Source organism: Empidonax traillii, unplaced genomic scaffold (assembly GCF_003031625.1).
Source record: "Empidonax traillii isolate 1590-97213 ecotype Southwest subspecies unplaced genomic scaffold, ASM303162v1 scaffold694:size336501, whole genome shotgun sequence".
NCBI lineage: Eukaryota > Metazoa > Chordata > Aves > Passeriformes > Tyrannidae > Empidonax > Empidonax traillii.
The window spans coordinates 279,012-300,113 of NW_020955887.1; the positions used below are offsets into that span (position 1 = coordinate 279,012).

General features: G+C 56.3%; 3 protein-coding genes across 5 annotated transcripts in view; 1 reads left to right on the plus strand and 2 right to left on the minus strand.

The window, feature by feature from the left end:
• Positions 1–213: 213 nt before the first annotated feature.
• Positions 214–7,385, minus strand: ZNF76 (zinc finger protein 76). The gene is given in 14 exon segments (XM_027899917.1): positions 214–380; positions 710–823; positions 916–986; positions 989–1,067; positions 1,818–1,945; positions 2,306–2,545; positions 2,797–2,976; positions 3,082–3,207; positions 3,541–3,616; positions 3,752–3,871; positions 4,240–4,317; positions 4,950–5,149; positions 5,304–5,381; positions 6,519–7,385. Coding segments are annotated over 14 exon segments (1,734 nt in total). The 5' UTR covers positions 6,658–7,385; the 3' UTR covers positions 214–275.
• A 712-nt stretch (positions 7,386–8,097) lies between these two features.
• Positions 8,098–11,326, plus strand: RPL10A (ribosomal protein L10a). Its single transcript, XM_027899878.1, has 6 exons — positions 8,098–8,213; positions 8,395–8,469; positions 8,561–8,641; positions 8,953–9,101; positions 9,990–10,162; positions 11,126–11,326. The coding sequence occupies exons 1-6, from the start codon at positions 8,098–8,100 to the stop codon at positions 11,294–11,296; spliced, it is 765 nt and encodes a 254-aa protein (XP_027755679.1). The 3' UTR covers positions 11,297–11,326.
• Positions 11,327–12,707: 1,381 nt separating this feature from the next.
• The window catches only part of SCUBE3 (signal peptide, CUB domain and EGF like domain containing 3), a 30,518-nt gene continuing 22,123 nt past the window's right edge, over positions 12,708–21,102 (minus strand). For 2 of the 3 annotated variants that reach the window (XM_027899894.1, XM_027899893.1), the window contains 14 exons: positions 20,642–20,758; positions 19,457–19,579; positions 19,130–19,264; positions 18,711–18,803; positions 18,513–18,629; positions 18,269–18,430; positions 17,792–17,995; positions 17,547–17,708; positions 17,102–17,269; positions 16,854–17,015; positions 16,378–16,575; positions 15,783–15,935; positions 15,514–15,593; positions 12,708–15,342 (listed from right to left, as the gene is read on the minus strand). In XM_027899894.1, the coding sequence (XP_027755695.1) occupies positions 15,193–15,342; positions 15,514–15,593; positions 15,783–15,935; positions 16,378–16,575; positions 16,854–17,015; positions 17,102–17,269; positions 17,547–17,708; positions 17,792–17,995; positions 18,269–18,430; positions 18,513–18,629; positions 18,711–18,803; positions 19,130–19,264; positions 19,457–19,579; positions 20,642–20,758 (2,024 nt within the window). In that variant the 3' untranslated portion in view covers positions 12,708–15,192. Of the gene's footprint in view, positions 15,343–15,513; positions 15,594–15,782; positions 15,936–16,373; positions 16,576–16,853; positions 17,016–17,101; positions 17,270–17,546; positions 17,709–17,791; positions 17,996–18,268; positions 18,431–18,512; positions 18,630–18,710; positions 18,804–19,129; positions 19,265–19,456; positions 19,580–20,641; positions 20,759–21,102 lie in introns of those variants that run through there. The other variant, XM_027899895.1, reaches the window with a different exon arrangement.

Genomic DNA, 21,102 nt, shown 5'->3' on the forward strand with positions numbered 1-21,102 from the left:
GTGCCTTTCTGAAAACAGGGCTGCTGCTCAGACCCCAGAAGAGGCTCCAGCAGAGCCTCCAGGAGAAGGCAGCAGTCCAGTATCTTTGCCCTCCCTTCTTGGAGAGGAGAGCCCTTCGCACAGCCCCGCACTGCCGTGTCAGCCCTCCCAGCCCAGGTGGGGCACATGCTGGCTCAGACACCATCCCTGCCCCATGTCCTGCCTGCAGCACCCACCGGTCTTGACTACGACAGGCCAGGGCTGCCTCTCCCCCTGCCCCAGCAGCTCTGCTGGCCTCAGCTCTCTTTCTCAGATAGGGCTGTGTCAGGTGTCACCGGTCCACAGTGGATTACAGCTGCAGCCATGCTGATGCCTTCCTCCAGGCTCTGCTGTTCTTCCAGCTAGGGGAGGCAAGGGAGAGAGACAGTGAGTGCTGAATCCCCAAAAGGCATCTCAGGGCAGCCCTCAGCAGGACAGAGGGGCAAGGGGGTGGGTGACACAGGCGTGAAGCAGAGGGGCAGACATGGCTGTGATGCAGAAAGGCTGTTTACAGAGGAGCATTCTGCAATCCCAGGAGCATGTCCCTGTGCTGTCCTCTGTATGCAGGGTATCTGGGAATTAAGGAGCAAGCCCTCTAGACAAGCAGCAATGCAGCAGGGCAAGAGGGCAAGTGCTGCAGGCAGTAGGAGGCCAGGGAGCAAAGGGGTGCGTGGCAGGAGCCATGTGGTACCTGCACAGTGATGTGGGTGCCATGGGCAGTGGCCAGCAATGCCACCTGCTGATGACAGAGTGGGGCAATGGCGGATTCCTCTGGCACGACTGCCCCAGAAGCAATTATGGTCACCTAGGAAAATCAGATTAAAACCAATCATGTTTCAAAAGAAAATGCAGCTCCTTTCTAGCAGAGAACAGGAAAGGTCCGAGTTTTGTCTGTACCCCCTGCATCTCAGTGCGGTCAGTGTTGGCCACAGTCACCGTGCGAGTGTTGTCACCCGCCAGCTCCCCTTGGGTACGGCAAGGGCCCTGCTCTGTGTCACCACACCGATGGCACTGCCCAGGGCCTGCAGCTCTTCCTGTGACAGACTGACCTGGGGGATGACAGCGGATGCTCGGGGAGTCTTAGGCAACTCCCTAGTTTAGCAATGCAAAGGTCTGGGCAAGGATGAAACAATCTCCCTGCAAGACCCAGGGCAGTGAGAACTCCCAAGGACTTTGCCCAGGGTCACGGACAGAATTGATGACAGAGAACTCAGAGCTTGGGTCTCCAGCCCTCCTCACTTGTCCCACAGCTCCCCTCCCCATTCAGCCTCTTCTTTCCAGACTGTACAGGACAGCTTGTGCATTGTGGCAGCAGAAGCATCTCAGGCTAAGAGGAAACAAGTCACTTTTGGCAGCTGCTTCCTTTGCCCTGTACCACAAAAGGGAGTTTTTTCCACTCAGCACATGGGCAGCTGGTGGAGGGAAGTAGAAGAAAAGCACTACTGTATACAAATGATGACAAAACACCTCCAAATCCAGCCTATGTCAGCACATCTTGGGAGCTGCTGGGAGCCAAGGACTGACAGGCACTGCACACAAGCCTGGGCAAACACCTGGAGACCCCATCAGCAGGGAGAGGCACCCTTCCTGCTGGATCAGAGGCACCCCAAACCAAGACTGCAGCAGTGGGTGAGGCTGTAGAAGGGAGCCCTCAGAGCAGGCAGAGCACATGGAGCCCCAGGGTCTGTTTTATGCTGAAAAAACGCCCTGAAGAGAACACTGCAGCTGGGTAGAAGCAGAATCTCACTTCAGATAATAACTGCTGTCCCTGATGTGCTGGAGGCTGTCAGTGTCTGTACCTGCTCCGTTCCATCCTGCGAGATAAGTGAGACCTGTGTAGGCACAACATCTTCCTCTTCATCTTCTTCCATCTCCGACAGGAAAGCAACATGCTGGCTCTTCAGTGGGCAGCCTCTGTCAGCAGCTGGGTGAGGGAAAGGGAAGAGCAGCATTATCAGAACATGAAAGCACATGCTGGGCCCCAGGACCTGCCTGTGGCCTCAAGCACAGAAGAGCACAAGATCACAATAACACCAGCCCACTGATGGCCTGGTAAGAAGGGCCTTTACCTCTCCCTGTACTATAGAATGGGCAGGGACCTGTTCCCAACCAGGGACCTGTTCCCAACCTGACCAGGACCATCAGAGTCTGGATTTGATAGGGAGGCAAGAGGCCATGGCACAGACCTGGGTCTGAGAGGGGAGCGGCTGCAGGCTCTTGCTGTCACCTCTCTCCCCTTGGCCACATCTGACTCGAGCCTGCTGCAGGTGATGGGGGAGTGGGGGCTCACCCTCCAGCTGCTGCTGCTGCTCATAGAGGGCCTGCTCGCTCTCCTCCGTGGCCTCCAGCTCGCCGTGGCTGCTGCGCTTGTGCATGGCCAGCGTGGAGGTCTGGCGGTACATCTTCCCACAGCTGCTGCAGGTGTAGGGTTTGCAGTGAGTGTGCACCACGTGGTGCTTGTAGAGGCTGGAGTACTCCGTGAAGCGCTTCCCACAGCCTGGCACAGTGCACAGGTATGGCTTCTCTCCTAGGCAGAGGCCACAGAGCACAGCTTCACCCACTCACCCTCCTCATGCTCCAGGGAGGGATTCCCCCCCAGAGCAAATAGCTGGAGGTGGACCAGTGGAACTATAATCAACCCAATAAAGCAATTTCCACTATTTGTTTTAACTCCCTGACCACCCCCAGATCTAGTCCTGCAATGCCAGGCCTGGAAATGCCCATTTCATGCCCACAGACCTCCCTGCTGCTGGCTGGGAGGAGCTGGCCGCCTCCTACCTGTGTGGATTCTCATGTGGTTCTTGTAGTTGGTGGCACTGGTGAAGCCCCTCCCGCAGCCGGGCTCTGGACACACGTACGGCCGCTCACCCGTGTGCGTCCGGATGTGAACCTTGCGGATGTTGGAGGTGGTAAAGGAGCGGCCACAGCCCACGAAGGGGCACTTGAAGGGACGCTCACCTGCATTGACAGAGTGACATGGATGAGCCCTGCCACCATGCAGCTACCTGGAATGCCCTGGAGACCCTTTCACTGGCAGTGCAGTTCTCCCGCTGTGCTGCTCACCTGTGTGTGTGCGGATGTGTTTCTGTAGATCCCCAGAGGTTTTGAAGGCTTTGCTACACATATCTTCTGGACACTTGTATGGTTTCTCACCAGTGTGTGTTCTCACGTGGCTCTTCAGCCCATACCCTATCCAGGACAGAAATCACAATTAATTTCGTAAAGAAACACCATGACAAGCTGTGTATCACCCCCCACTTCATGTACTTGAGTGTCTTTCTTGTGTCCACAAAGCTCAGGGGTAAGAAATATCCAAACAGCCCCCAACACTACATCCTATCCTGCTTCCACCATTATCTGACTACAGTCAATCAAGTCCTCAGGCTCCCGTGCTGAGGTTCCCTTGCAGAAGGCTTTAGATGCTCTGGACATTGTGCTTTGCTGGACCAGAGCCAGGGCTGAGGCTCAACAGGGTTTTGGGTTGGACAGAAAACAAAATCTGCTCAAAAGAGAAGCTGTTACCTGTAGCAAATGCTTTCCCACAACTTGGGAAGTCACATGTATACGGCCGGTCACCTGTGTGAGCACGTTCATGTACCTGGAAAAGAAAGAACAGGTCATTAAAATGAGGACCAGAGCAAGGAGGAAGGAAAACAGCTGCACAGAATGCAGAACCCTGGCACTGTAACCTGGGACAGGTCTGGCCTGTACACTGCCACATCACCTGTTTTACCTTGCGGTGGTGGGCGGTGGTGTAGAGGCGGCCACAGCCTTTGTACCCACAGCGGAAAGCTCTGCTGCTGACCTGCTGCCCCTTCCTGTGGCTGAGCACCTCCTCCTCCTCCTGCAAATCCTGCCAAGACAAGTACAGGAACTAATCCAGCAAGCCACCACAGCAGGCTTCACCAAGCCCACACAAATATTTCCCTCCTTGCCATACATATGCACTCCTGCAGTTATGCTCCAAAACCATGTTCCTACAGACAAGCTTGTACCCACATAGTGCAGCCCAGGTGACAAGAGCTCCACGAACCTGCATTTCCCACTCCCACCTCCCTGGGGGTTCTCAGACACCTCACTCCCTCTCTGGGCTTTGCTCAGCTCATTTGTAAAATGTGCACTTACTATTTGCTAACTCGGCAGAGAAGCCACCAATGCTTTTTTAATTATTCGCTGGCAAAGAGGAGTTCGGTCTAGTTCCAGTCACTGAAAAATTCAGACCTGAGAAGGGACGTTGCTGGAATCCATACTCTTCATATGGCACGTGCCTGTCACTCCCTCCTCTTCCTTGTCAGACCCCTGTGGGTGAAGAAGCACAGGCACTGTTTGTGCCTCCCTGTACAGTGTGGAGCAGGAGAGCAACCCAAGCAGGAAGACAATGACAGCCAGTGCCACTATGCCCTTCCCCAGAGAGCTGGGACTGGGCCTGCTGTGGCAGAAAGGTCTGTGCCCAGCTGAGCATTGCCAGCACACTGCTGGCAGCCCCGTTTACACAATGCTATGCAGATGGGAGAAAATAGCAGCACCAGGATATTCAGGTGGGACACTGCAGTGACAACACATTAGGATTGAAAGCTGTTTTGTTTTTTTGAGGTCTTTGTCACCATGGGGACAGTGGCCATAGTTTAGCTGCTGCTGATATGTCAAAGGCTGTATCACAGCAGCTCTCCTCTCTTCCCAAATCCAAGCCTGTAGCACATTAAGGGTGGCAGGCCCAGCACTCCGTGGGACCGAATGGCCCTGTTCTGGGTCCGTAACTGCCAGCCACCCATCAGTGGTGGCACTTGCCCTGGAGCCCTGTCCAGCTGCTTCTCTCAAAGCTGGCACTGCTGAAAGACAGATATACACAAGTACTGCTGAAGTGAGGGCCGAACATGGCCCCCAGCCCACAGTGCTGCTGGAAAACCATGGGAGCAGTGCTTTGCCCTCACCTTACTCCGCTGCTGTAATGCATTCATGGTCTCCACGTCAAAGGCATCATCTTCCTCCTCCCTAGCTAACTCCTCAAGCCCAGTTTCTGTCTGCACTTCCAGGAGGGTGCTGCCAGGTGTCACAATGACAGGATGGTGGACATAGGCAGCGGAGCCATCCTCCACCTGCATGGTCTGGAAGGTGCCAGGACCATAACCACCTGGAAGAGAAAACCAATTACATTAAATGTAAAGAGCTGCTGAGTGTGAGGCAGAAGAGTACTCTACCTCCCCAGCCACCCACAGCCTTGGAGATCTGGGACACTTCAGCAGCTTCTGCTCCAGCTGCCGAGGGAAGAGCAGGGAGCACTTTACCTTTAGCTGTGCTGTGTATGTAAGCCATGCTGCCATCTTCCAGCACCACTGGCTGACCGTCTTCCAAAGCCACAGACTCTAAAAGAGAGGAGAAACATCGACACACCTTCCTAGAGGACTCAGGATGGAGGGAATACTGTGGCAGTTCCTGAATCCTACAGCATTAAGGCTCCCAGGAGAGGACACAGGCTTCCTGCTTGCCCTCGAAGGCAACCACAACTGTAGTTTTTAAGACACCATTTGAGCCCTTCTGACGTGAATGATGAGATTTTCAAGGCTTCATGCATTACTTCCAACAATGCCCACCTGCCCTTCACCAACACCTATTCCAAAAGTAATACATTATCTCACAGTTCAAAGGACATTCCTGTCCAACTGCTCCCACATGAAACAAAGTCTGTGTGGGAGCAGCACACAGCTCACTGGGCTTGTGGTCTGTCAGACCTCCTTTGGCAGAGGATCAACTCTTGAAAAACAATTACAGCACCTAAAGGGGCCTAATGTGGTGCCAGAGTTGGGTTCTGAGGACTGAAACCTTACAAAGCCTGACTGTGCAATTCTGTAATAAATGCCTTGGTTACACAAAAATTTGATGCAGAGAGGACATTGCTCCATCCCACTTGAATAGTGGAATCCAGGTTGGTTTCACCTGGAGCACAAAGTTTGGGGGGAGGCATCACCCTAGTCCAACTGAACACATGTGGAATATAAACTTCCAGTGAGTTCTCACAGAAAAGAAAGCAAGAGAGCAACTCCCAGGACGTGGAGCTGCACAGCTCATCCGTCCTGTTCTGCAGGCTGGGAAGGAGCATGCTCCAGTTCTGGGAGCAGAGGGTGGTGGAGGAAGGGGCACCTCACACGCACCGAAGTAAGGAAAGTGTTGAATTTGGCACCTCTCTGAGCGAGAAAAGCACTGTGAATCAATCCCTGTGCACACCAGTGAAGGAAAACCTCCTGCTCAGCCCAAGGCAAGTTTTGGTGGAACAGATCCCTCCAAGCCCCAGTGACCCCAGAGAGAACTGGGCTCATCTGGTCTGAACAGCACCTTTATTGTCTACAGCAACAGCTCTCTCATCTCCACAGCTTCATTTCCACACCAGAGGCACATTTGACTTCTATTTTATCAGACTTCTGTTCAAATCCAACAGAGAGTCATCTGTGCTGCTCGTGTGAAGTGGCCACAAATGTGTGGCAGCTCATTCACAGTGAGGGCACTTTTGGCAAGTGTGACTTTAATTCCAGAAAAAGACTTTGAGCCCTGGCAGCCCCAGGCTCCGTTACCTCTGGCAGCCTGCTGCAGGTAGGCCGTGGTGCCATCCCTGAGGGTCACTGCTGGCAGCCCCAGGCTCTCCATCCCGCCGGGAGTGCCGGGCCCAGAGGCAGGGGCCTGGGGGACACTGAGCCGTCCTTTTTGCTGCAAGCCTTAAGTAAAAAGAACAATTCCATTTTATTTTCTCTCCTCAGATGTATACTCACTTTTGCACACCAGGAAAGACTTGAATGGCCTCAAACTACTTTTGAGGTTATGAAGGATTAAGATGGACAATACTGCATCCTTCCCCCACCAATGGCAGGCAGGGCTAACAATCTATTCCATAGACAAACATAACCTAAAGCTTATCACACCAGTGAACCGACACACTCTTCTTTGAGACAGTGCAAATGCCACATTCAGCCCTTCTCGTCTTCCAAATGATCTTCAGGGAGGGTTTTCAAGTACTATAAGGAATGAACCTACAGGCTGTGAGTGTCCTGTACTGCAAGAGACAGGGGCAGGATGATGAGCTTTATCCCTGGAAGCATCCTGCTCTCCTCCCTTTCCTGACTAATTCCCAGCCTTCTGAGAAACAGAATTTCAGGCTCTAAGCACATTATGTTAAAACCACCACACGCCCACAAGAACATTTTGCTAAAGAGGCTCTCTGCTGACAGATTATCTTTCAAAGCAGCTACAGTGGGTTCTTCCTGAGCCATCTCTGAGATAACCAAATATTTTATCGTCTCATTTCCAGGAACAAGTCGGACCGCGCTGTCCGTCCCCGCCGCAGCCCAGGGTGCGCTCGGCTTTGAGCCCCCTCGGTACGCCTCACCACGCGTTCCCCGCACCCGGCTGAGGCTCCTCTGCAGCTGCAGCGGGTCCTGCCGGGGTTCGTTCCCCCTGCACTGCTGCGCCCCCCGTACGGGGCTGCGGTGCGACGGCACCGGGGGAGGGCAAGGCCCGAGGGGAGCAGCCGGCCGGACCTGGGGATGGCGGGGGACAGGGGGAGCTCTCCCCGCGAGGTACCAGGGGCTGTGGCAGCCCCGAGGCCCGGCCGCCATCGCGCACCGACCTGAGCAACCCGCCGGGCCCGGGTCCGCCGCGGGACCGACATGCACCGCGGCCGGCCCCGCCCACCCCGAACCCGCACAGCGGCGGGGCCGCCGCCCGTCCTCAATGCACGTTCCGGGGCGGGGCATGCGCGGTGCCCACACTGAAGCCGCAAGGCATCGCTTCCCCTAGTCCTTCCCGGTCGGGGGGTGCGCGGGCCGCCAGCGGGACCTGCCTAATGTCAGTGTTCTAGAGCACTGCCGCGCGCGGGGAGCCTGTCCAGCCTGCTCCTCAACGCAGCGGCTTCGCCCCGTCTTCTTCCCGGCAGCTGCTCAGGGGAGCCAGGGGCTCCTGGGATGCGCTGTGAAGGGATGGACGAGCCCCTGTCCTGGTGGTCCGCGACAGGAGTCAAAGAGCCCCTGGCTGTTCGTTTGACAGGGAAGGAGACGCGGGCGAGGGAGGGCAGTGTTCTCCGCCGCTCCCAACATGGCGGCCCCCTCCCGGCATGGCCTCGCGTGGCTAAGTCTCGCGAGATCTCGCTCCCATTTACCCCGCGCCGGAGGCTCCTCCCCCCTTTCGGTCCGAGCAGCCGCCGCCATGAGGTGGGTCAGGCCTGGCGCCGCATCCGCCGCCATCCGCCCCGGCCGAGGGGCTGCCCGGGCGGCCGCTGGGCCGCGGGCAGTGTGGCCGATGGCAGGAGGAGTGTGCGGGAGCCAGGGCGGGTTCGGGGCTGCGTCCCGGGCGGGGCCGGCCCTGAGCCCGCTCTGCCGTTTCCCCCCGCAGCAGCAAAGTGTCCCGGGACACCCTGTACGAAGCGGTGAAGGAGGTGCTGCACGGCAGCCGCGCCAAAAAGCGCAAGTAAGAGCCCCAAACGCGGCGGGACCGGGCGTGTGGCGCCCGGCCTTGGCCTCCTCCCACCCGGCCACGCCTCACCCGCTGCCTCTCGCAGGTTCGTGGAGACCGTGGAGCTGCAGATCAGCCTCAAGAACTACGACCCCCAGAAGGACAAGCGGTTCTCCGGCACCGTCAGGTTCGCCATCCTCTCGCTCCTACCCAGCCTTCGGCGCTGCCCGGCCCTGCCCGGGGCCGCCGCGGCGCCGAACCGCTCGGGGAGTCCAGAGCGCCCCGGCCCAGCGGGAGCGGCTGGACGGACCCTCACCCTGGGTCTTAAAACATGAGGGGAGGTGTGGGAGCCCCCCGGGCTGTCCCCACCGGCCTGCCGGGGGCGGCAGGTGAGCAGCGGTGCAGGACGCCCCGTGCTGTGGTAAGGTGTCTCCGTGCTGGCTCCAAGGACACGGGAGCGGTGCTGGTAAGGCAATGACTTGGACCTTTCATCCCTAGGCTGAAGTCGACGCCACGGCCCAAGTTCTCAGTCTGTCTGCTGGGGGACCAGCAACACTGTGATGAGGCCAAAGCAGTTGACATCCCTCACATGGACATAGAAGCTCTGAAGAAACTCAACAAAAACAAGAAGCTGGTGAAGAAGTTGGGTGAGTGTGGGTCAGGCTCTGAATACCTTGGCCAACTTGGGAGGGGTCTGGGTAAGCAGGAGGTTTTCTCTTAGCTCGTATTTCCATGTGGTTAGCTCCAGGGATAGAAAACTGAGCAGAGTACCAAAGTCTGCCGAGAAACTACCCAGAAAAGCCACCAAGCTGTTGGCAATGGAGGTCTGACAGGTCAGTGCTGCAGGAATTGGACTGGTTGTCCTGCAGAAGGAAGGGAAGGACACAGGAAAACATCCCTGTCACAGAGTTTCACCCTCTGCTGTGTTCCTTGATTTCCTGATCAAGGATGTGGAGTGCAGCAAAAGCAGAGAAATGCTGGAGGCAAGAGTGCGATTTAGTCCTGCAGTTCTTACATGAACAGAATAAAATTTGTCTGTTTTCTCTTGGACAGAAAATCCTTCCTTCCCTAGGAACTCTAGAATTTCTTTGGTACACGTTCCTGAGGCGGACAAGAATTTGACACTCAGTCAGTAATCAGCCATGGAACCATGTGCAGTTAGGAAGTGACATGGGATACTGTGGCTGTTGGCTAAGTCTCTCGTAGATGGGCTGTCCATCCTGGTGTGCATAGGCTGTGGCAGGAGGTTCCTGGCAGAGCTTAAGAGTTCAGTGTCACCTGGGGCTCAGCAAAGGACAGTTCCTTTAGGGAAAGAGCTGTGTGCCATTCGGAGTCCATGTCAGGAGTGGGGCTGGGGTCTGGCTGCTGTGACAGTCATTCCTGGTAGGTGGTTGGTAAAACCAGCCCCTGTCCAGGTGGGACCACAGTAATGTCTGTTGGGGGAAGTTGAGCTGTGCAGGCTTGGCTGAGCCGCTCACTGGGAGCTCAGTGTCGGAACAGAGTTTGTCCTCACCTCCCTGGTTCTCTCCTTGCAGCTAAGAAGTACGATGCCTTCCTGGCTTCTGAGTCCTTAATCAAGCAGATTCCTCGAATCCTGGGCCCGGGCCTGAACAAAGCTGGGAAATTCCCTTCTCTGCTCACCCACAACGAAAACCTGGTGGCTAAGGTTGATGAGGTCAAATCGACCATTAAATTTCAGATGAAGAAGGTAAAGTAGGGATTTTCCTCTCCAAGGCAGTTCTGTGTCTGCTATCTCTGGGCTGGGCTGTAGGTGTCTCTCGAGTGTTTCCTCCAGCAAAGGGAGACCTCTGCTGCCAGTCAGAAAGGAGGAATAATTTTTCTGTGGTTGACAGATCTGGAAGCAAATGATGATGAGATGATTTGATATTTCAGTGTGGAGCACAATCCAGTGCAGTTAACGCTTCTCCCAGCACATGGGTGACTCATAGGTTGGCCCTGGCTGGGCATGTCCGTGGGGGGCTGAACGCAAGCAGGGCTTTGCCAGGGGCAAGTCTGGGACTTGACTCTGCAAGTGAACTTGGGAACAACTCTGCAGGGATCTGCTCTCACTGTCAAGGCAAGCTGACTCCCTAAAGCCAAAATAACCTTGTTGAGGCATTTTAATTCTGTGTCTGGGCCAAGTCTGAGTCCAGGGTGTCACTCAGAATTAAGAGCTCTGCCAGCTGAGGTGCACCCTTGGGCTCCAGCTGGAGCAGATGTGAGGGTTTGCAAATGTTTGAGCATCTGAAGTAGCTCAGCTAATGATGTCCCAACATTTGGCCTGATGGCTCGCTCATAAATTCTGTCTCCAGCCTGCAGGGAGCATTGAGTTCCAGGCTGCTCGGGGAGGCTGGGCAGGCAGGTGGAGGCAGGCCGACAACTCTGCCACTGGTGCTTGGTGCCCAAAACAAAGTGAAGCTGATGTAGGGCTTGGCAGTGGAGAAGGTGTTCCCACCTTCTCCCAGTTACCTCTGTGTGCTTTAGAGGTGGCATCTGGGGGCTAAAGGCACAGGGAGCCACAGGCGAGGTGCAGCAGGCCCTGGAAAACCCCATGGGTGGGCTGGGGAAGCTGTGTCCAGCTGACAGACCGTGGGACAGTCCAGCACACAGGTGAGTTGAGGTCAGCACCTTTGCTTTGCCTGTGAAACGTGTACCTGGTGTGTGCCCACAGGTGCTCTGTCTGGCTGTGGCTGTCGGCCACGTGAAGATGACAGAGGATGAACTTGTCTACAACATCCACCTGGCCATCAACTTCCTGGTGTCCCTGCTGAAGAAGAACTGGCAGAATGTGCGAGCTCTGTACATCAAGAGCACCATGGGGAAGCCCCAGCGCCTCTACTAAGGGCGCAGCAATAAACTCTGTGGGCACCCATGGCCATGTGTGGTTCTGTCACTCCAGAGCTCCTTGGGGTGGGTTTGCCAGTGAGCTGTGGTGAGGCACATCTCAGATGCTGCTTTGAGTTGATAGGGATGTGAATTCCAAGCGGTATATGGAGCTTTTGAGGGAAGGGGCCTCATCTCTGCATTCAGAGCAGGGACGGGGAACGGCTCCACTTGCCCCAGACTGATCAGAGGTGTGCTGGGGGCCTGTGGAGTTTCAACAGTTAAACTATGGGCCCCAGGTCCCCCTGTGCCCCCAGAGTGCTTACCTGAGGCCCTCCTGCTGCAGAGCCCACCCTTAATCTGAGGGGGGCACCAGCTTTTAAAGGCTTCTGGTGCTCCAATCTGGGGCAGGGGGATTCTGCCCAAGGTGCAGTGTGTGAGGACTTGATGTGCGTCATCGAGCTGTCCCAGGGATGCCAGCGATGGAGCTGCAGCCCAGCAAGGGGGCTGGGGCCAAGGGTACAGTGTGTGTGCCATCTTCTCTTCCCTTTGAGGCAGCCTATGTCCAACTCCTGGGCTAAAAATCAGATTTGTTGCATCTAAGTAATGGGCATAAATAAATATATTATGCTGGGACTAGTGAGCTTAGGGAAGGCTGAACAGGGAAAAAAAATACCCCGGGCCCTGGAAAAGCTTGTCAGCATCTGAGGGAACAAAACAATGAAAATAGCTCTGGATCCTGCTGTTAAAAACCTTTCAAATAAGCATCAAAGCCAGTTTTTTTTAAGATCAACACGACACCAAGAAATTCCATTTAATAATTAAAAAAAGACAATACAAAATGCAAACATTTCTTTTTACAAAGTTCAAATACATTTTTCTTTTAATCAAGTGCAAATAACTTCATGAACTACATCTTGCTCATCACTTTAATAATTTTTGCTGGAGATGGCAAGTCCTGGCCTGCTGCAAAAGCCAGATATAAATACTCCAACATGGAAAAAAAAAAAAAAAAAAACAAAAGCCCAACAACCCTAATTTCTGTTCACGTCGAAACATTCAGTTCATCCCTTAGGTGGCTGGTGGGGGTTTCAGCCTTTGAAACCCTTTCTGAGGTGGGAGTGGATGGGGAGTGGGGCTGAGCCACATTGGGGTGGGTGACTCTGAGGGCCTCGTGGACTTTTTGGGGGGTTTTTGAGCTATTTGGTGAAAGGAGGAGGAAGAGGTGCCATTACAGGAGGACGTGTTTTCCACCTCATCCTTCCAGAACTGCTTTAGGGGAGCAGAGGTGGTGGTTGTGACAAGGGTGACAACTGGGATGCTCTGTGGCCCTGGTGCCCCACAGGGTCAGTGGGACAGCGAAGCCCACGTTAGAGTTAACCCTTTGCTGGACATGAAGGGCTGCTATGCACTGTGGCATCACCGTGGGTTTGGTCATTCCCAGGCTTGTTGTATTTTTGCTGTTGTTTTTTTTTTCTTCTGAATATGAAGGACCCTTTCAAGGGTCACTGCCTCGCACGACTGTTCCAGAGCCACACAACCCCTCCAGATCCCTGCAGCAGCTTTTGTGCATCAAAGCAGCTGCTTTCAGACAGCGACCAAGTGGCAAACAGCTCGGCCCACAGATGTGGAGCTTCCAAACAGGCTGGGAGCCGGCGGCAGGAGGGGAAAATCCACAGCTGGGATGAATCAGGACAGACTTTTCTAACTGATGCATCCCGGGGACAAACCTCAGCCCCTGTGCCAGTGCTCACCCTGCCAGCAGCCCCTCACGGAGCCTGAGAGAGGCTCTTGGAGTGCTGGAGCAGTGTGGATCAAGGAGGGAAAACAGGGATAAGCAGCTGCCTCCCAGATTCAGGAAAGACAGACCCAGTGGGATACGCAGAGCAATAAATAATTGGTTTGTTAAAAGCAGGGCTTGGCACATGGGCCCAGGTGTGGGCAAAGGGATGGGGAGGGACGAGCGGGGACAAGGGTGGGAGGGGACCTGCCTCTGGCAGAGCTGTAGACAAGTTGACCATGTTTAGTCCTGGCAACTCCAGGTTTTTGAGAGGTTGAAGATGGGGATGAAGGCACAGGAAGGTGACAGCTGAGAGCTGGTGGCAGGGCTGGAAAGGGAGGGAGGCTTGGGGAGGACGAGGAGGGATGACTGCAGCAGTCACCTGTCCTTGGGGGTCCTGTCTGGATGAAGATGCTGGTGGTCAAACCCACCAGTGGTGTCCACCTGGCTCTCGTCCCGAGCCAAGCCTTTCTGCAAAGCAGGGGACAGGCAGGTGGCAGTAAAACAGCAGGTGGCAGGATGGGTCTTTCCCAGGATCTGCACCCCATTCCCTGGGGAGGGGCTCCCACAGCATGCCTGTGGGACGAGCACATGCAGAAGGACGGAGCCAAAAGCACCTTGGAAGAGAGATTTGGAAGCACAAAGCCTGCCCAGAGGCGGGAGGGTGGCTCTGCCTCCGGGTCTCTCCATACCTGGGGGAAAGATTTAGGGGCTGAGTGGAAGGGCAGCTCCCCTCTCCTCCCAGTGTGCCCCCCAGACCTGGCCTTAGGAGCTGCCATCCAGTCTTCCAGGGTCTTGGCTTGTCCATGAGCCCCTGCAGGAAAGCAGATCAGTTTGCAACAAGCAGATGATGGGCCGAGTTTTGATCCCACTCACAATGAGGCTTGAACAACACCCAAACCGTGGCAGATGAGCGTGAAAGGGCACGGCCAACCCAGCTGCTCCACCCCCTGTGAACGGATCAAGACGCCTCAAACTCCCTGCAAAAACTCACCCCATTGCGCTGAGCAGGAGACACCATCTCCCCCCAGAACAGGGGCTTTTACTGGGGACAAATGTGGCAGAAAAGCTTTGAAGACGCCATCATGCCGGTCAGTGCAGCCCAGGGCCGGGCTTGCTCTAGGTGGGTGGTTTTAGTTTTCTTGCAAATGCACATTCTCATTTCTCAGGCAGGTATAAATATTGTCGTTTCTAGTAGAAAAAAAAACAAAAACAACTTCCCTCTAAATAATATAAAGAAGATTCAAATGATTGCACTTAATACATATGAGAAAGGTAGAAAGGAGTATATCCTAGTGCACAAACATTGACTCCTGCTCTTCTCAAAGCTTGCTTTTCCGAGTTACTCTTTGGCCGAGCTTGTAACAAAGTCTGGTTTCTTGGCACAAGTGTCTGGAGTTGGGGGGGAAAAAAAAAATCGAACCCAGCTGAAAGTCCTTCTCCTTTGCTCCCTGTTTTCTCCTGTGCAGCCAGACATTGTTCTCTGGGAACGTGGCTTGGCTGCGCTTCCCTCCCAGTGCCAGCCCGGCTCTCCAGTGGGATGGCCACGGAGCCACCACGCTGCCACGCTGGTGGGCTTTGCCATCTCTCCTTTACATTTCCTTTTTAATCAAGTTGGCTTTGTCAGTTGTCTTTCCCCTGACCTCTGCAAAGCAGCACCGATGCCCATGGCCCAGCGCTGTGGTGAACATGGTGTCACCTCCTGCACTCCTCTGCCAAGGGCTCTCTGTGGGGCTGCAGCTGGCACCAACCCCAAGGGCTGGAAGGACAATGACCCCCTCAGTGTCCTGGGCTGCCAGTGGCACCAGGGAATGTGGACAGGCCTGGCGAAAAGGAAACCAAAGGCAGGACAGAGGACAGTGAAAGGATCAGTACTTCAGTTCCTAAAACGAAGAAGCTGCTTTGAAAAAGGGGAGTGGCTTCATCCCCAGCTGGATGAGGCCAGAGCATCCCCAAGGCTGGGAGCACTGCTCTGCAGGGAGCGGCGGGGAAATCATGGGGAGATGTCTTGCGGGACGAGCGGTGGTGATCCTGCCAGAGCCGGGTGTAGGAAGGAAAAATCGGAAAGGAGAAGGAAGGGAGAAGAGGGTTTCCTTGGCTGCGGGGCGGCCCGGGACAGCGGGGGCACGGAGGGGCTATTTGTAAGGCCGAAGGAAGCTTGAGACTTTGGAGCGGAGGAGTTTGATGAAGGAGCGGGGCAGCATCTCCTTGTGCTTCTCAGTGTACTTGAAGTAGTTCTGGGGGTGTGCCAGCACATCGAAGAAAGCTTTGATGAGCTTCTTGTCCTGCGGGGAAGCCGAGCCAGAGGGAGGTTCACCACCCTGCCTTGTGCTCCCCTGCAGCGGCTCCAAACTGAACCCCTGAGTGCAGGGAGAGCATGAGGCACCCCTGAAGGGAAGGATGTTCCTGCATCCCCTGCAGCCCTGGGTAGCATGGACATGGGGGCACACGCTCACCTTGAGGATCTCCTGGTGGTTTTCAGAGGCGTAGAGTCTTCCATCCCGCACAATGTCCTCTACCAGCTGCTCATAGTCCTCTGCAACAGCCAGCCAAAAAAACACAGTCAGGGCATGAGCTGCCACTTGTGTCCAAGCATCCGGTTCCCATCCCTGAGTCCAATCCCCCCAAAACACACAGGAGGTGTCAACTGGGGGTGACCTGGGTCCCAAACTGGGCAGGGCAGCATCAGCCTGCCAAAGTAGTGTCTTCTGTGCCCTGTGCTCACCGTCATAGGTGACATAAGGGATCTGGAAGCCCCGGGCGCTGTTGGCTTCACTGGTTTTGAAGTTGATCCACAGTTTCCTGGAGCGGGCGGTGAAGGCGATGGGCCTCTCATAGGTCTGGCACGTCTCGTAGGTGGTGATAGAGGATGGGGAGGCTGCAGGGAATGGCAAGGGACACGGGATGCCAGTTGCCCATCAGTGGACCTACCCCCAGCTGGGCTAAAAGGCTCAGGGTGAAGGGCAGCACCAGGGATGGGGATTGTGTGTTGGGCAAGGCTGAGCCCCCCCCTAACCCTCATGTTACATACTAGGGATGTTGTTATTCCTTCCTTGCTCTGGAAATCTCCAAATGGGGTTTTTACCCATAAAAAATAATGTTGAGACCCAGGTGTGCAGCCCAGTCCATCAACATCCCCCTGATCCAGCAAGACACCAGGCTGGTAGGGTGATGCTGATCTCTCCAGTCAGTTCCTAAAATTCCTCTCCTGCTGGCCGGGGATGTGGCTTTCTCCCTTTGCACAAGGCAGCTGTGCCAAACCCTGAACTTTTCCTCCCTCAGCTCCTCCTGTGAGCACCGTGGCCTGCTCGGTTACCTACAGTTTTTCCGCATGACCAAGACGTCGCCACACTCGTCCTCAGAGGGGAGGAAGATCTCTGGCACCACGATGAGGATCTTGCGCTTGGGTGGCGGGTTGATGTTCCAGGTGCACTCGACATTGGCAGGGTAATTCCCCGGGTAGTTTGGAGACTCGATGTAGCCTGTGTACTCACCCAGCTCCCCTCCACACTGCCGGTCTGCAAGGCATGGGGGAGAGCCGGTTCCACTGGGAATCAGTACCACGGGCACTGGGGGTGGAGTGTTCCCCTCTGGGTGGTTTACTGGGTGTATTCCATTAGCACTGCTCCATGCATCCCCCCATGCCTGCCTGCATGCAGAAAGCACTGAAATGACCCCAAACTCTATAGCTCTATTTTACAGAATTTTTAAATATAGATAAAATATAGATAGGAAGGACTCCATGCCTAACACCCCGCTCCCTCTCCCACCCACCACTGCACCCCAGCTCGCCTACTTTTGCACTGGGACACAGAGGTGGAGCCATCGAAGTCAGTGGTGGTGTTGCCAGGACAGGCAATACAGTAATTCTGCCGGAAATCGGGCTGGTAGGTGCCCACAGTGCAGCGGATGCAGCGGTGGACACTTGTGTTGTAGTAGTGCCCAGGGGAGCACTGGACTGTGGGGTCAGAGAGCAAAGGGGCTGTTTCAGCTGCCAGCACAACCCCTCTGGGTGCCCCTCCCGAGGGACCAGCTCTGACCTACCTTTGGTGTCGCAGTCCTGGAAGGAGAGGGCTCCCTCGTGGCGGGTGGTCAGCCCCCCACCACAAGGGAAGCAGAGCGCCCGTCCCACTTCGGGCTGGTAGGACCCACGGGGACACAGCTGGCAGGGCTTGAAGCCATCAACAGAGTGCTGGCCAGGGGGACACTGACCTGTGGGCACAGGCATCGCTCAGTCCTGGCACCCCATATGCCCAGAGCTCTCCTGCCCCATGTCCAAATCCTCTCCCCCACAGCCTTGGCAGGACTAGTATATCCTGAGCAAGTGCTGCCCTTCCTAAGGTCCCCTCAAAATTATTAACTCCCAAAGGAGCAACTTCTGTGGGCTCTGGCAATGCTTAGGGCTTCCCCCTCTTCTGGCTGATGGTTGAGATTGCAGCCTTGGACGTTCCCCAAGTGTGCCTCCAGTCCCACTCCATGCTCTCCTTACCTGTGCAGCTGGTGATGTTGGTGGCTCCTACGGGTCCGAATGTGTCGCCGCGGGGACACAGGTCACAGGAAAGCTGCCCCTCCTTCTCCTGGTAGGTGCCGGGGGGACAGGGCACACACTGCTCCGTCTGCCCATTGTAATAGGTTCCCTGCGAGCAGCTGACTGAGAGCCGGGGGGGGACATCGGTGATGCTGTGGGGGTTGTCACCGCTGGGGGCCCCCAGACACCACCTTCCTGCTCCTTACCACACTTGCCAGCCAGGCGCTGCTGGCCCGGCCCGCAGCTCTCCTGCCGCTCCGGGGCCACGCTCAGCTTCCGCGCCACCTCGTACTCCATCCCTGCGAAGCGGAGCAGGAACCGCTCCTGGTTGATGGATTTCTTCAGGGCTTTGATGGCCGACTTCAGTTTTTTCTCCACTCTCTGTCGCAGGCACTGCAGGTTGCAGCTGGCTGGGGAAGCAGAAGGAAATAGGGGTGCAGGGGGAAACAAGGATGCAGTAAGAAGGGAGGGATGGAGAGGGAAACCCAAAAGGATTAAAAGCATTCCCCGCCATGCTCAGTTGGAAACGCTGCCCAGTACTTCCCAGTCCAGTGAAGGATGATGACTAGTCTGTCTCTCCTTGCTGCACAGGGATGGTATTGTGTCCCTGGTCCCACTACTGTCCCTGTGGTCCCACCACTGCTGCCTGCACCTGAGACAGACCAGGCCAGTGCTGTGCCCACCTGTGATCTCCTCTTGCTTGATCTCCGCCTCGAACTCCAACGTGATGCGTGTCACCTCTTTGTTGGGTGAGTTGCGAGCCCGGCGGCCCTTCCCCTTCTTGCTTGAGTCGCACTTGAGGTTGACAAAGGTGACCTGGCAGTCAGAGCAAGGTGCCGAACCACCTGCACGGGGAGGAACAGGTCAGAACCCCATCCCTGCTGGGGGAACAGGCACCCCCACTGGCCCCCTGCCATCACAACTCACCTTGTGCCCCAGCCTTCCCAGCCTCATCCTGCTTGCCCTTGGCCCGTGGGTGCAGGTGACATTTGGCATCCTTGATCTTGAAGGAGGCCTTCTGCTTGACTGGTGCAGTGACAGTCTCTAAAAGAAAAGGCAGTTGCTCAGCAACGTGGCACAGCCCAGCCCGGCTGGTGACCATGGGCACCTCAGGAGCCCCCTTACCGAGGCACTGCTGGCTGCTGTTTGTGGGTCTGTGCTGGCTACCCTGCCGCAGGATGGGGGTCCCACAGCTCACCGTGTAGCTGCTGTCAGATTCTGTGGAGGAGGAAGGGGAATTGGTGGATGCCAGAGCAACTGCCCGGTTCCCGTGATGCTCTGCCAGGGTGATGCAGGGAGGCATGGCTGTGCTGGGGGGGGACAATGCCTAGCACCCTGCCATGGGGATCCTGCACCAGGGACCCATCCCATGGGTCTACACCCAGTGACGAGCCCTCCTGAGCAAAAACTTCCCTCCCTCACCCGGACACTGCTTGGGTTCTCTGCACCCCAGCTGTGCAGCCATTCTCCCTCCCCTGACTTTAGGCCATGCAGGGAAATGGGGACCCCTCTGCCCAAGCTGGCCATGGCACTACCACTGGTACCTGGCAGAAATCGTGCCTTGGAGGTGCAGGAGAGGGCACAGCTATCCTTCTTGCCTGTCTTGTTGCAGGTGAGGGTGGCCCGTGGTGGCACCGAACCTGGCAGGCATTTCACCAGCTCCGTGGGACACGCGCCGGCTGGTGATGACAATCAGGGACACCTGTGGCTGGCACAGCCCAGGGACCCACGAGAGACCCCTGCACCCTCCCAGCTCATGGGGGGATTCAGTGGGGAGGAGAGGGTTCCAGAGCATAGCATAGGGATGCCAGCCTGGCATCTCAAATCCTCCAACTCCTCCACCAGCTGCGGTGGCTCCTGGCCTGACATACCGACACAGTCCTTCTTGTTCCAGTGCAGCTTGCAGCCAGTGGGACAGGTACACTGATAGCTGCCAGGTGTGTTGATGCAGCCGAATTTGCAGCCACCCCGGTTGATGCTGCATTCGTCAATGTCTGGGGAAGGAAGGGAGAGGCAGGGAGTGAGGGTCAGTGAGACTCCTGGCTCTGACACTGGGACAGGGCATCTGCACCACAGGGCACTTCCAGCCATGCCAGCTCTGTGGGAATGAGGGACACCCCGGCTCCTGGTGTCCCCAAGGGCTGAGTGGTGATGGGTGCAGCCCATCCAGGCTGAGTTCAGCTCTAGCCCCTGGTGGGCTGAGGAGCTGCAGGGGAGACAGCAGACAGTGCTGATGTGGAAACACGTGGGAGCCGAATTCAAAGGCAGCTGCTCAGTAGCCCTGGCCTCTCTTCTCAGAAGGTACCCTCTGCCCTGGCCTGAAACAGGGTGTTTATGATTCAGGTCTGGCATGAAGCATGGCAGGGATAGAGCTGCCCCCCACAGCCCTCCCAGCTCATCTCCCCCCCTCTGGGTGCACTGGTGGAAGCCATCAAATCCTCTGCTGCAGGGTCACCCTGAAAGGATCTGGGGGCTGTGCTGGCTCATGCTGGCTGCATATTTTGGGACTATGAGAAGGGTGCTTGCCCTAACCAGCCAGAGGCATCAGAGCACCCGGCCTCCTGCTGCCGTCATCCTGGGCTGCAGGCACCACTGCCACGACACGCTCCTGCAACCCCTCCAAAGCATGTTTCATCTGCCTCCTCGCTTCCCGGGCGCCGCACGCCCCCGCCCTTGGGAGCTATCTGCCTTGTGAAATTTAAATCAAATCCTTTTGATGTTTCCCTTCCCACCCTGTCCCAGCTCCCTGCCAAAAACGCCGGGGATTTCTCCCTCTCTCCTGCTGCAGACAAGTCGCAAATTGTTCCTGTCGCTCTGTTTGAAGTTGCAGACACCAGCTTGTCTGGCTGTGAGCCCCCTCCCTGCCTGGCCTCAGCCCAGGGTATGTGTGGAACCAACCCTTTCTACGGGCCCTTGGGGTGAACACTATCCCCAGGGGTGCCACAGCAGCCGTACCCTGGGGCTGTCCCACCCCTGGGGGTCCCATGTGCCTCCTTGGGACCCGAACCCTGTGGGGCCCCAGGCTGCTGCTGCTGCCAGCCCCCAGCTGACCCTACCTCCACAGTGCGTGAGCCCATACAGCGTGTAGCCCTTGTGACAGAGGCACTGGAAGCTGCCGGGAGTGTTGATGCAGAGGTGGTCACAGGTCCGGTCAAAGGAGCACTCGTCGATGTCTGGAGGAAAGCAAGGGGAGGAGGTAAGGGCTGGTGCAGAGGACAGGCCATTCATGACACAAGGGCTGTCCCCTTCCTGCTCCAATTGCTCCAGCAAGCTGGAGCTGCACTGCGATGCTACGAGACCCTGCACTGGGATGCTCCAAGGATCCAGAACCAGATTGCTCTGGGGATAGAGCACCACTATGCTACAGGACCCTGTGCTCCCACCCTGACTGCCTCCAAGCTTCCTCCTCATCCAGTACCCCAGCATCCCCTTGCTGCAAGCTGCTGCAGCCCCTCTGCACCTCAAATGGGCCAAACGGCTCCACATTCCTACCAGGACAGCCCAGGGACCTGCTGGG

Excerpts from the sequence above, each read along its gene's own strand:
- RPL10A (XM_027899878.1), top strand. The coding sequence starts at position 8,098 with ATGGCGGCCCCCTCCCGGCATGGCCTCGCGTGGCTAAGTCTCGCGAGA. Across the intron at positions 8,214-8,394 it reads CGAGCAGCCGCCGCCATGAG|CAGCAAAGTGTCCCGGGACA; the intron begins GTGGGTCAGGCC and ends TTCCCCCCGCAG. Across the intron at positions 10,163-11,125 it reads TTAAATTTCAGATGAAGAAG|GTGCTCTGTCTGGCTGTGGC; the intron begins GTAAAGTAGGGA and ends GTGTGCCCACAG.